At 54.0% G+C, this 13,590-nt stretch overlaps 1 protein-coding gene across 6 annotated transcripts in view; it reads right to left on the minus strand.

Annotated features, from left to right (window-relative positions):
- Positions 1–3,155: 3,155 nt before the first annotated feature.
- The window catches only part of ZFYVE9 (zinc finger FYVE-type containing 9), a 172,670-nt gene continuing 162,235 nt past the window's right edge, over positions 3,156–13,590 (minus strand). For all 6 annotated transcript variants that reach the window (XM_074265932.1, XM_074265934.1, XM_074265936.1 and 3 more), the window contains 4 exons: positions 13,095–13,257; positions 7,652–7,757; positions 5,067–5,243; positions 3,156–3,598 (listed from right to left, as the gene is read on the minus strand). In XM_074265932.1, the coding sequence (XP_074122033.1) occupies positions 3,437–3,598; positions 5,067–5,243; positions 7,652–7,757; positions 13,095–13,257 (608 nt within the window). In that variant the 3' untranslated portion in view covers positions 3,156–3,436. The remainder of the gene's footprint in view (positions 3,599–5,066; positions 5,244–7,651; positions 7,758–13,094; positions 13,258–13,590) is intronic.

A 13,590-nucleotide genomic window follows, 5' to 3' on the forward strand; every position in this document is an offset into this window, starting at 1 on the left:
AGTCTGGAGAGTGAGTCGCAGAGCCCGGAGTGAGGTGGACAAAGACCCGACTTCTAAGAAAGGGAAGAGAATGCGGGTTACCCCAAATAGAAAGGCCAGTGAGCTTCACTTCAATTTCTGACTAAATCCTAGCATGTCTCATTCGGAGCCGGGTTGGTTAGAAAACATCTGGAAAATGGAACAATAACCCCCAGTGCAGATGATTTTTCACCAAGAACACAGTGTGTTGGAAAGACAGGCAGACTAATGAATGATTGGTGAAGTGGTGAAATGGTACAACTCTTCGGGAAAGCAAGCTGGAATTATGCAAATTAAGTGACTAAATGTCCACACCTTTTAAAATCAGAGATTTCATGAGTGGGTCTATCTCCTAAAAAAGTCAATGAATTTTTAAAAAGAATATATTCTCAGTATTTATGCCAGTACTTTTGGTGGCAGCTAAGAACTGGAGACGGCTAAGTAGATGCCCTTCCACTGGGGAACATTTAAAAAAATTGTAAGTACATAAATATAATGGAACATTATCCATTAATATTAATTAATTTAAATTAATTGTTAATTAATTAGTGAATAACTGGGTTGGAAGAAATGATGTGGATGATGGAATATGAAGAAGCACAGAAAAAGCTGGGGGAAGTGGTGCAGAGTGCGAGCAGCAGAGCCACGTAACCACAAGGGAAATAAAAAGAAGGATGACACTCCCAAAAAATCAGAAGTAAATGAAACAAATCTATAAGGGAAAAAATGGATTGAAAAATGGAGACAAGATCTCCCCACCTTCCCCTTCCTAAAGGCTGGGACTTTCCTATGGTGAAACATTGCTTTTACTTTCAGGCTTGTTCAATGATTCAATCAGTGGTGATCCTTTTCCCTCTCTAAAAATACTATTTGTCACATCCGGCGGATCTTCTGGGAGAGGGAGGAGAAGGGGCATATGGGATAGTATGGTGATATAAGAAACAAACAAAAGAGTGGATTGCGCCAGGCTGATTTCTTTCCCTTTTTCGGGGAAAGTTTGGCTCACCTAGGAAGCCCTAAGGGAAGGCTCTGGCTAGGGACCGCCTAGGTTCGAGTTGTGCCTTTAAGAGAACCTCTTGCGATCCTGCTATCAGGTGTTACTGTAACTGGATGGATGTCCACAGTCAAGGTCATCAGCAATTGCCTGCTCTTATCTTGGAAGGAGCTGTTCAGCCGAGGGATGGAGGGATCGGGGATCCGGGCTTGCCTGGCGCTGTTTAAACATTTTCATCCATGGAAGCGTGGCATTAAGGCATAAGAAGCCTGCTCTCCAAATTAGCTAAAGGACCCCAAGCCGAGAGTCAAAGCCAGCGGCGCTGGCGCCAGCGTTCAGACACTGGCAGAGCCCGTGAAAGCCACAGGGTCTCCCCCTGGGCTCAGAGCAGCTTTCAGAAGTAGAGAGGGGGGCGTACATGGCGGTTCGTCTCTCCAGAGGCTTGGAGGGGACCAGCAGCATGTCCCATCACAAGCAGCTCGTGTCTCCCGGAGCCCGGCCTGTGCCTCGGTTCTGTTCGAGGGGCTCCGTGTCGCTGAGCAGAACAGGAAGGTGGGGGGGGGTCCTGAAGCCCCAGGGCACCAGGAGGAAGAAGCGGGCCTGCGTGGCCTAGAGAAGCCCAGGGGAGGCGGACGGGACCCAAGGGCCGGCATCAAGTTCGAGTCATCGCGTGAAAGGACGACTCTGACTCTGGACAATTCTACCTGTCGTATCTGGGCCCAGAGTGAGAACAGCGGCACCGGGTGAAAGCTGGGAAGAGCAACAGGGGCAAGAGCAGAGAAAAACTTCTTTACCAGTTGGGAAATGGGCTCCTTCTGGTGAAAGCGGGCTCCGCCTTCCCAGTGCCAGCTGGGAGATCTTCAAGGGGAGATGGGAGAGTGCAGGCAGGGGTGCAGTGGGGAGAGCCCCCGCCCGGGAGTCAGGAGGCCCCGAGTGCAAATCTGGTCTCAGACACTTAACTGTGATCCCGGCCAAGTCCCTTCACCCTGTGTGCCTCGGTCTCCTCATCTGTGAATGAGCTGGAGAAGGAAACGGGAAAACCCCCGATGGAGCCGCGGGGTTGGACACAACTGCTTTTTTCAGGGTGGGCTGGGCTGGATTCCGAGACCCCCTCCCCAGCTCTTGGCTGAGTGAACGATTGGGGAGAAAATCCAGGCCCCCTTTGCGGGCTGAACCTGAGCTCCCCTTAACACACTGGGTCAGGGACTTCACCTTCTAGAAGACACTAGAATGAAAGGAGCCGCCCCTCCTCACCCTTCCCAAGGTGACCAAACTTCTACAAGTCGGAGAAACCTGAGCCACCCCAAGGACTAGTTAAGGGTCGACGCCTCCCCCCCCCATGAATGGCCAGCACCCCTGCTGCACCAGCCGCTCCAGCCTCCATGGTCAGCAGAGGGGCCAAAGGGGCCCAGGCTTCGGTGTGAAAAAGGGACTTGGGCCTGAGCCAGCTGCAGACCGACCATTGGAGGCCCACTGACCAATGGTCCTCCAGCTTCTGCCCACAGGGCCTCCTGGCCAAGCCTGCCTCCACCCTCCACTTCCAGAGGCCTGAGGGCTTCATCACTGGTCAGGTGCACAGACAGGAGGTCCCCATGGCTAGCTGGGGGAGGGGAGCCAGGGTTCAGCATCCCCTGGGCCCCTCTGCCTCCTGGGCACAGCTCGGGGTCCCTGCAGGGGCCGAGACACCCCCCACCCTTGAGGCCGACTGAGCAGCAGGCTCTGGGCTTAAAGAAGGACACGACAAAAACAGCGGCTGCGCTCCATATTCATTTCTTTCTGGGCCCCGGGGGGAGGACCAGGCAGGGATTCTGACGGGGCTGCCCCGCTGGGCAGAGGAGAGCCCGGGGCACGGGGACGGGGTACACGGAGTATGGAGGGCAGGTCCCACACAACATGGGTCAGTGACACCGTCGGCCTTCGCCCAGCCCCTCACAAGCATCCCAACATGCAGGTGCCGCCGGGGTCCACGCCTCCTTCCCACACGACCGCAGGCAGACGGGTGGCTGCAGGGGTCCAAGACTCGCTCCGGCCACAGAAACGATGCGTGGGCAGGGTCACCGCTGGCATGGTGGGGCCGAAGGGGCGGGCAGCGGGCTCTCGGCGACTCCTCCTCAGATGACATCCCAGACAAAGAGTGAGAGGCTTGTGTTTCACCTTTTATTTCCTCCCCTGCACCCCTCCCCAGAAGTCTGAACAGAGGTGCGGGCCCGGGTCCCCTCGTCCAAGCAGGAGCAGAAATGGGTTAGCTGCAGGGACGCGTGGAGCTGCGCGGAGCCAAGAAACTGCCCTGCCCTTCTCAGAAGATGCAGAGAAGAGGAGGACTGTGGGAAACTTGCCTCTCCCCACCCCAACCCACCCCCCATTAGTGTTAACAAAAGCTTCCTTTTCCAGTTTTAAAGTGCAAATGATTGGGGCACCAGTCTCTTAGGAGATGTTCTCCAGGATATAAAAGGTGAGCTCCATGACCAGGGGCCCCTCGCTGAGCTGGCAGGCACCCCCGTGGATCACGGGCACCAAGGCGCTGTCCAAGTCCTTCATGTACTGGGCGGGCAGAGGCTGCCCGTTACTCCCGGCCTGGTAGCCAACCTGGACCAACAGAAGAGAAGCAGACGTCACTGCCAGGACACAGGCGGGCATGCCCCAGCACAGGGGGAGCCCCTGTATTGTCACCAGCAGAAGGGGTCACACCCAGAGGCTGCGCAATGACCAGCGCCCTCCTACCCTGCACCCTCTTCCCCTCCAGGGAAGCCTCCTCTGAGGGTTCCCTCCCCCGCTCTCTTGTGGCCCCTGAGCCCCCGCCCCCCCCCAGAGCTCAAGGAGATGCTGCCTGTGTCTGTGCACCCTCCACCCCCATCGGGCCCAGCGTTCCTCAATGAAGAATTGGGAAGGAAGGGAGCCTGGCAGGCCCCCGTCCCAAAGGTCCTTTACAAAGCTGTAATCTTCAAAACAAGCTGGTTCTGGGTAAGAAACGGGGCGGCTGAAAGGGAGCAGACAAATTCCCAGAGGCTACTGGGGCAGGAGCTCACTATTTGGCAAAAATTACTTTAAAAAATGGGAAAACCAAATGGCAGAAACTGGGCACAGACCAACATCTCACGCCAATACCCCCAAAACGCTCAAAACGGGGGCGTGGCCTGGACATAAAGGGGAAACAAGGAGTGAAACCGAACAAGATATTAGCTGTCCGATCTGGGATGGAGGTCACGGGATCTGGGGCAGAGACACTGGGATGGAGAGGAGGAATGTGGGCAGTTTTGTTACCTCTGCCTGGCCCACGCAGGGACGACGCCCTCTCTCCCCTTCTCTGCGCCTCTTTTGTGGGCCCATGGAGGGTCCTGTCTGTGCCTCCTTTGAGGCTGGATGCAACGCCACTTGCGCCACACGTGTGCCCGTACACGTCCCCCGTCCTCCCTCAGAGCTCCCAGGGCCCACGTGGGCACATCTGCTCCGGTTCTGTTGTTACACGACCATATCGAAATCCCTGGGCCCCCACCCCTGCCTCACACCTGGGGTTCTCATTCTCTGGCTCTTAGATTCCTCACACAATCCAGTGAATTCAAAATAACCTTAAATGTATCCAATGCAAAGGATTGGAAAGGAAACTAGTTATACTGAAATACAGAATTTTTCCCATCTAAGTTTATCCCCCCCCCATCTATCTAATGACTTCACTGTATGGGGGCAGGACCTGGGATTCTCACGTGCAGAGCGAAGGGCCGGCCCAGGGTCTGTGGACAGACTTGGATTGAGCCCCGCACCGGCACGAAGGCTCAAGGACGGCAACAGGAAAATACAAAGTCCAGAGCAACGGGGGGAGTGAGTTGCTGAGCAGGCCACAGGCTCTGAGGCTACAAGCTAGAGAGCCCTGCAAGTGGGCAAAGGGAATGGTCTTGGTGCAAAGGGTCTCACACCCCTAACATGAGAGGAAAAGGTCACCCAGGTGGTCATGACCCTGACAAGAGGCCATTCTGGGAAGTGCGCGTCACTAGGGCACCTCCGACATACCCCAGCCGGCCCCCACAGGAGACTCGGGCTGGCCCGGACGGCACGCTACCTGTTCTGAGTCCAGGGCGACTCGCAGGCCCAGTCGGGTCATTCCATCTTCCTTGAGCAACTTCAGGTGGGGACAGAGGGCAAGGCAGAAGGCCTTGGCCACGTGCTCCGTCAGCCTGCTGTGATCCGCGGGGTCGCTCAGGCCGTTGTGCTGGTCTTCGTTTTCCAGGAAGAACACCTGCAAGCCAAAGCAACAGGGCTCACGGGGCAGCTCTGGGAGCAGCCGAGGCAGGCCCACCTGTCACAACATCCCAGGCCGGGAGGCCCCCAGCCCAGCCTCCCCCTTTTACAGGCCCCAAGAGCGCCCCAAAGGGATACACACTATTAGACTATAAAGTCGGGGCCCAGCCACCCAAGCTTTTACTCTGGGACCCAGGACTCCTTCCTCCAGTCGTTTCTCTCCATCCTTCAGTAACCAGGCCTTCCCCACCCCCATCTAAGGGTCCCATGAGGACGGAGGGAGCTGGACTGCTCAGGCAAGCTTCATCCTCTGACTCCGTGTTAATGAAGAGACCACAAGGGCATTTAAACCGAGAAGTGGGCACGGTGTGAGCCCAAGGCAGAGGCCCTGCTCAGCTCCAGCAGAAGCAGCCTGGTGAGGCTCACAAGTGCTTCTCCACGCCCCACACACGCGGCAGGCAGCCCTCCCTGGGTCCCCGTCAATGGGGCCGTTTGGTCGTAGAGAGCTCTTGGGCCTCATGTCTCATGTCCGGGTCATATGAGAACCACGTTCCGAGGGCAGAGAGAGGCGGCGTCCCCTCCAAGTGTCCGGCAGAGGATGGCACCCAGAGCAGGGGCTCTCCCGAGACGGGGGGAATGACCAGGAACTTCCCCGCTGGGGACGAAAGCTCCCACCAAACCACGGGACCAGAGCTGAGAATCAGATTCCGAGCCCGTTTCAGCCACAGCCTCCTGCTCTGACTTGGGGAAATCTTCCTCCCCACTCTGCAGCCCTCTGACCTGAGGGGGCTGGATCCACTGAGTTCTAAGGTCACTTCCTAGGAGTGGAAATGAGCACAGAATCTGAGCTCGAGCCTCAAACAAGCTGCTCGTGGCTGCCTCAGGTTCTTCATTACACGGAGGTCCCGACGCCCATCCTCAGATGGAGTCCCAGAAGCTCGGGAGCACAGGGCGGCCCCCCGACCTCGGGCCCTGCCTGCTCTCCCGCTGCCCAGGTCTGGCCCAGCTGCCCCCCGACTCTCACATCCCCACAAACATCTCCCCTTAACGAGGGGCGCAGACCACTCTGTTTAACCAACGCTTGCACAGCGTCTGAACACTCACTCAGAAAAGAGCCCCTCTGCTACCTAGCCATGTCATCTCTCCTGCTCCAGGCTGGCGAGGGGCTGGATTGGGGGCAGAAAATGGTTTGGGTGCTGGCGGTCGTGCACCGGCCGTGTGACCGCGGGCGAGGCATTTCCCTTCAAATCTATCTAATGAAGGAGCAAGACTCGAAGCCCCGTCAAGGTCTCTCCTGCTCTAAACACCCAGTCACGGCTTCTAGCTAAAACATTAGTTTCTACATGGCAGTGGTCACAGAAGGTCAGTCTGTCTCACTATAGTCTAAGTGAGTAGTTCGGCCAGGCAGGAGGACTGAACATGCGCATGTGACTTAAGCAAAGAATCGGGCCTGTTTGGGGGAGCTCAAATCAAGACAAACGACAGACACATGTGGCACACACATTGTCACACACACACACAGACTTGGTGCCCTACGTTGGTCCACACCCTCTAATGCTGGTTACGATGCCATGCCAGTGCCTCCCTCTCCCCAGCCCTGGACGATACTGGGCCAAGGAGGACCCCTCTCAAGGGCAACCCCCCAACAAGACGGGGGCACCCCCAGCTGATGGCCAAGCTCAGAAAGCCGCTCCCTGAGGAAGACTGAAAGCAGCAGAGGCCGGGGCCCAGAAGGCAGCCAGCTGTCACCCCCCTCACCGGTCCTTGGGCACAGGTTCCAAGGGGCCCCAAGCACCAGTTTCAGGCCAGGCAGCAGGGCCCCCCCTCCTGCCAGGGCACAAGGACACCCCGGGGGTGCCAGTGCCCCTCCCTCTCTATTCAGTTCCCAGCACGCTCGCTGCCTCGGGGATCTCAAAGATGCTGCAGACGATCCACAAAGGTGCATCCGGGGTTCCAAGGGCGTCTCATGCTCGGCAAAGCGGACCGGCAGACAACAGACCCGCCGCACGATGCTGACCCTTGGGATTGCACTCGGGTCACTTCATTTCACTGAGTAACCAGAGATCAGGGACTTCCCTCAGGAAGACTCTGGGGGCATTGGGGACCCCCTGGAGCCAAGGGCTCCCTCTGGGCTGTGACGAAGCTTTGGCAAAGCCAGGGGAAAGCGAGGGGGAGGAGAGGAATGCAGAACACAAGCTTGGGTTTACCAGACCCTGAGGAAAGAAATCTCTAAGATAGAAATTGGAAGCAGAAACACTTGTGCTAGCAATCCAGACGAGGAAACCCTGGGGGGGGGGAGCACAAGAACGATGGGAGGGGGCTGGCCAGTGGCCCGAATCCCCCTGGATCCCTTTCAGGATGTACCAAAGCCAGTGAGCCCCAAGCAGCAGAGAGAGCCCCACTTACCTCCGTCCACCTGATGACTTTTCCATTTGCTTTATACTCGGAGCCGTGGAAGATCTTCACACTGGTTATGGACTCCATGGATTTCCCATCGATAGGACTGACCACCCTGAAGGGGACCAAAAAGAAGAGACAAAGCCGTGCCGTGTTAATGAAAGGGAGAAGCTCCTGGGACCCGCCACTACTGCCGCCCACACCAAGGCCCCCTCAGAGCAGTCAGCTGCTCCTCCAGGAACCGGCCCTGCTGCCAGGGCCCCCATTTCCAACAGGGAGACCCACTCACAGAGGCTGGGCACACAGCTGCCCACTCCAATCACACAGAGAGGGAGACGGCCATTCCCCTGTGGGCAGCCCCCTGCAGAGAACGACGGGAAGGGGCTTCGCTCACATTCTCCTCCATGGACCCGCTATCTGACCACCCTCCCCATCGCTCTGAGCGACCTCCAGTTCTCTTCCACACTTGCCGTGGTGTTCTGTGACTAGGGGATGGCGCTGAAGCGGGTGCACGCCAGGGTGCTGGAGAAGCTGGTTCTGTGTCAGTGGCTGAGGGAGGAGACTTCCCGTCCCTGCCCTGTTCTGTAGCGCCGGCGAGGGAAGGGCCCGCTCTGCTTGTGGGAAGAAGCCAGAGCCCTCTGCCTTGCTTGACTTGATGAGGCCCCGTGTTCACCAAACACTTCTCGGACAGCAGCTCCGCGAGTAGGAGGCTGTTCTCCACTCCAGGAAAGCCCGGTCTGGCGCTCTCAGAGACTCCCCCCCCACCGTGCGCTTGGCCCTCGGACTACTCTCCCTAGCGGTTTTCGGCCTCCGCCCCATTGTCCGAGCTGTGCCTTCTGCCTGGAGCGCCTCTGCTGGCTACGCATGCATTTCGACCTCTCGCTTTTAACCCCAACTCAAGTTCTCCTTCTCCCATCAAAGACTCCTCGATTGTTCCCACCAGTGACAACGCCCAGGTCTCTCTCCAGTCACTGCAGGACCAGGATCTCCAAGAAGACAAGAAGTCAGGGCCATTGGGTCAGACTGTACGTAAGCAAGACACCCCCTACAACAGGCAACGCCAGGATCTTGTCAACTTCCACTTAAAGATCCCCAGGAAGGGAGAGCCCATGACCGAGGGCCCAGGGCTTAGGGCCCACTCTGGGCCTGTTAAGGAGACAGCCATGCTTCAAACCCCAATCAGATTCTCTGTAATGTGCTGGTCTCGTTCTGCCCTCTCCGGACCAAGCAGAAACAATCTGGTCTCTCTGGAAGAGCCGCCATACACTTAATGCAGCCAATACAGTCTCTCAAACGACCCCAAAGGGAACAAAGCCCCGCCCTAATCCCATGGCTCTTGGGGGAAAGTGACAGGACCACAAGTCGGGGCAAGCCATATCATCTGAAGATTTAAACTGGAGGTCATCCAAAGGACCATGATGGCAGGAAGGGTAGGGGTGGGGTGGGAAGTGTCCCATTTGAGAGAGGATAAAGAAGATGGGTTCTCTGTGAAGCAAAAGTGCCCTTTTCCTACTATGAAACGCTAATTCTTTCCAGAGATTCTCAGACAGCGTCAAGTGGAAGTCCCTCCCCATGCTGGCGGCCTCCCTCTGGATGCTCTCCAAATGGTCTACACGGCCATGACACAGCAAAGCCACGTTCTCCTCGGCTGTAAGCGTTAAGCCCGTCTCCATGTAGCCTCGGGCAGACCCTGCTGTCCTGGACGCTGTGGCTGCACCCACCTGCTGCTGCCTGCTGGAATCGCCGTCTGGATGTCCTTCGGTCAAGATAAGAAACACTGGTTGAGTGCTTCGAATGGAGGAGGCACAGCACCAAGCGCTGGACGCCTGTCACTGGTTTACGATGACGCAGGTATCTCGACACAGAAGTCGTCATCTCTCCCCGCAGAGCTGCGTGTCCTCCCAACTTTTCTGTGAAGGTTCCCATGATGCCCTCTCGGGCCTCCCCACCATCTCGGCCTTCATCTCTCTCCTCACCTGCCGGCATCCTGGTCCGTGGCCAAAGGTGCCATCGGTTTCCCCGGGCCCTCTCCCGCACTCCCCGCACATGTATGTGACTGAGCTCCAGGATTCCCTTTTCTCTCGAACTTCAGTGCGCACGTCTCTGTCTCTCCCATGTCTGGGGGCAGGAGGTGGAAGTGTTTCCATCTCTGGTCCAATGAGGACACCACCACTTCAGCTAGGCCTCTTCTGACCTTGGCCAAAAGCTTTCATCCCCATGTTTCTCTGCTGCTCCCCTGCTAGCACATCTCCTTAAAATGTAATGCTATAGGGGCAGCCAGGCAGCTCAGTGGCCAGAGCACCAGCCCTGAAGTCAGGGGGCCCAGAGTTCAAATCTGATCTCAGACACTTAACACTGACCCTGGGCAAGTCACAACTCCAATTGCCTGGGGTGGGGGGTGGGGTGGGGGAGGATGGATCATCTATCTAATGCTATCTTGCTCTCCATTCCCTTTATCCATCCAATTTCCTTGAATACACGATTCTCTTCCTGAGCCATAGTTCAGTCAAAGCAAATGCTCAGAACCCCGGATCCATACAATTTGCCTCCCAGCTCCGACACCGCTGGTTCACCTTGCTGGCTAAATGTCCCAGAGCCAGTCTGGGGCCCCCGGAGACTTGAGAGCTTCACCACTGGCGCCCTTCTTGGACGACGTGGCCGGGGCCTCTCCATGGTATCTAGCCTGGTGGATGAGTGTAGGCCCTTCTCTCCCTCTACTTTTAGTTGAAACTCCCTGGCCAAAGGGTTAGTGCCTTCCATCCTCCACTTGGGGCAATGGTACAGAGACCCAAGCCCAATTCTTGGGCACCATCTCCCTCGTTAACCTGTTGTTTCCCTCCCAAATGCTTCTTTCTCAGTCGTTTCCTTTGCCTCCAATTAGCAGCAGAGATGAACCATCACCAGTGTTCCCTGGTCATCAATCTTACACTAAGACTTCATAGAATTTCCATCGTAGCGATTCCGTCTGCATTTCTGGCGGGACCATTTGTGTCCCAGGGAATTGACAGTGAACACAACTGAAACGTGCACCTCGGCAGAAACCACCCACCGCCTTCTTTTGTCAAGCAGCAGGAAGGGGCCGGAGCCTGGGTCCTGGAGTCAGGAGTACCCGAGTTCAAATCTAGTCTCAGACACTTGACACTTACAGCTAGGGAATCCTGGGCAAGGGGCTTAACCCCCAACGACCCCCAAACAAACAAAGAGAATCAATAGCAGCCTTGTTTGATTACCAAACCCTATAGGAATCAATACTAAAGATACCACAAAAGACACTGAAAATTCACAAAATGTGGAAGTCTTATCAGGTGACCTTGGTGACAGTCACAGATGTGCTAGAGTAAGAAAAACCCAGAACTGGAATCTGAGGGCCAGCATTCAAATCGCCCCCCTTCTCGGGGCTTCAGACCCCTCTGAGGAATGAGGGGTTTGCCCCAGAACCCCAAGATCTCTTCCAGTTTTCAATCTTGTTGCAATGATCTTGTAATATAGGAGCAATGATTTATTTTGTCTCAGAGCCCTCTTTCCCAGTTTAAGCTCTTAAGTTCTTCCATCTTGCTTTCCCCAAAACTGTAAGGATCATAATAAGGTTAAACTTTACATTCCTTCATGGGAGGAGGATTCTTGTAATGCAAGAACTTTCTCTTTATCAGGGCAGTTAGAAGGAGTATATGTGAACATAATTACAAAACACTTTTCACACAAATAAAGTTAGATCTAAGCAACTGGAAGAGTATCAAGTGCTCGTGCGCATCATGGCCTATGCCAAGCCAATATCATAAAAATGACAATTCTACCTAAATTAATCTACCTATTCAATGCTGTACCAATAAAGCTGCCAAGAAATTATTTTATAAAGTTAGAAAAAATAATAATAAAATTCATCTAGAAAGAGTATATACAGACAGAGGGAGCAGGGGTCAGTAATGGAATAGTATCTATAAAATTATATTAAGGAGTGAAAAAGAGGGATTAACTGAAATGAAAAAGGAGACATAGGATGGGATAAATTACCTCAAATAAAAAAAGCAAAAAGAAGAATTATAGTGGAGAGGAGGGAGCAAATGAACCTCATTCTCATCAGAACTGGATCAAAGAAGAAATAACATTCACACTCCTATAGAAAAGTATATTTCACTGTAGAAAAGTAGGAGGGAAATGGGAAGGGTGATAGAAGAGAGGACATGCTGGGGGAGGGAACAATCAGAAGCAAAAATGCTTTTGAGAAAGGACAGAGTAAAAGGAGAGAGAAGAGAATAAACAGGAGAAAATACAGTAAGCAATAGTAATTGTGAAAAGAATTTTGAATCAAGTTCCTCCGAGGAAGGTCTCATTTTTCAAACATATATGGAATGGAATCAAATTTATAAAAAATAAGAGCCATTCCTCAATTGATAAATGATCATCTTCCTTTTCCCTTCTTCTTGGATTTTCCCAGAACCCAACATTGTACAGAAGAAAGCATATTCACAAGTTCCACTCATCCTCAAGCCCTGCAGCATTCAGACGTGAAAGCAGATCCACACGGAGTGAGCCAAGAAAGGATCTGCAGCAGGATTCAAACCTAGAATGCTTTCCACTCTGACACACTCCCCTGTAAAGTACAGGGGTGTTCCTGATGTGTGTATGTGTGTGACAGAGAGAAATAGAAACAGACAGATAGACACAGAGACACAAAGAGAGAGGGAAGGAGGCAGAGAGGAAGGGAGAGAGAGAGAGACAGGCAGACAGACATATAAACACAGACTAAATGACTGACTGTGAGGGAAGAGGAGCAATTCCATGGGCTAGTGTGATACCCCTGGCACAAGAATGCCATTGGCTAGTTGCGTGGGAATTGGAACGAATGCCCTAGAGGGCAGGTGGGCCAGGGCCAACCTTGTCCTGGGGGGGTTCTGAAGAGAGGCCTGAGCTCAGGCCCAACAGCAACAGTGACTGTTTCAGCCACCCCAAGAGGAATCAGGACTGGACCAAGGGCAAGCTCAGAAGGGCTGAGTGGGAAATTGAGGGTCACTGAGGCGGTAACCAGTAGAATTCTTCTGTATGTTCTTACACTAGGCTTTTCTTCACTACAGAACACTCCATCATTCATCCGCCAGGGCCAGAATGTGAGATCCAGAGAAGGGTGTCGTTTCCCAGGTTTTTAGAGAGGAAAGGACTGAAAAATCAGCTAGTGGGAAAGGGAGCTGCCATCTATAGTCTTAAGAGAGTAGCCTCAGGCCCAGCCACAAAGGGAGAGTGCTCTTTTTCCCTTTTTACAGAGGGGGAACCTCAGGAAACATGACTTACTCATAGTCATACAGCTTTTGGTTTCCCAGAAAGTTTATGCTTTCTTTCCTAAGATGGGAGTTAATCCCCGATTGGAGGACAGTCCTTCATCAGAGAGCACAAAAGGTCCTAGCCCTTTAGAGTGTTCCCAAATGAAGCTGGGGGCCCATCCAGGGGCACCATTTACCCTTTGTTGAAGTTTTTGTCATCATCCACCCACTGAATGTGGATGTGCTCCTGAGGCTCCTCGGCGTCCACTTTCCCACAGGTGATGGTGAAGTCCTTCATCTCCCGCAGCGCTTGCCTCAAGGAGTCCATATTTTCCGCCGTTATCTGGACCATGACTCCATCTGCAAGAGCAATGCAAGAGCATCAAAAGAGGGAAGACTTAAGAATGAGCAAGAACTAAGAGGCCCTCAGAAGGCACCTTCTCAGACTTATTCCTCTCTGACAACAGCCCAAAGGATCATCCGATATCCTCCTGAACATCTCCAGGAATGAAGAATTCCTTACTTCTAAATAACAGCAGCTCCTCCCCTGTGTGTGCTTGACTGAACAAAGGGCCACTCATCAAGAGCTCCCTTTTCTTTGGGTTCTTCTCATTGTCAAGACCAGTCCCTCCTGATGTTTCTTTGATCCCCTCCCTTGCCATCGTCTCTAACGGAGTGTATCCATTGTTACCT

Source organism: Sminthopsis crassicaudata, chromosome 4 (genome assembly GCF_048593235.1).
Source record: "Sminthopsis crassicaudata isolate SCR6 chromosome 4, ASM4859323v1, whole genome shotgun sequence".
Taxonomy (NCBI): Eukaryota; Metazoa; Chordata; class Mammalia; order Dasyuromorphia; family Dasyuridae; genus Sminthopsis; species Sminthopsis crassicaudata.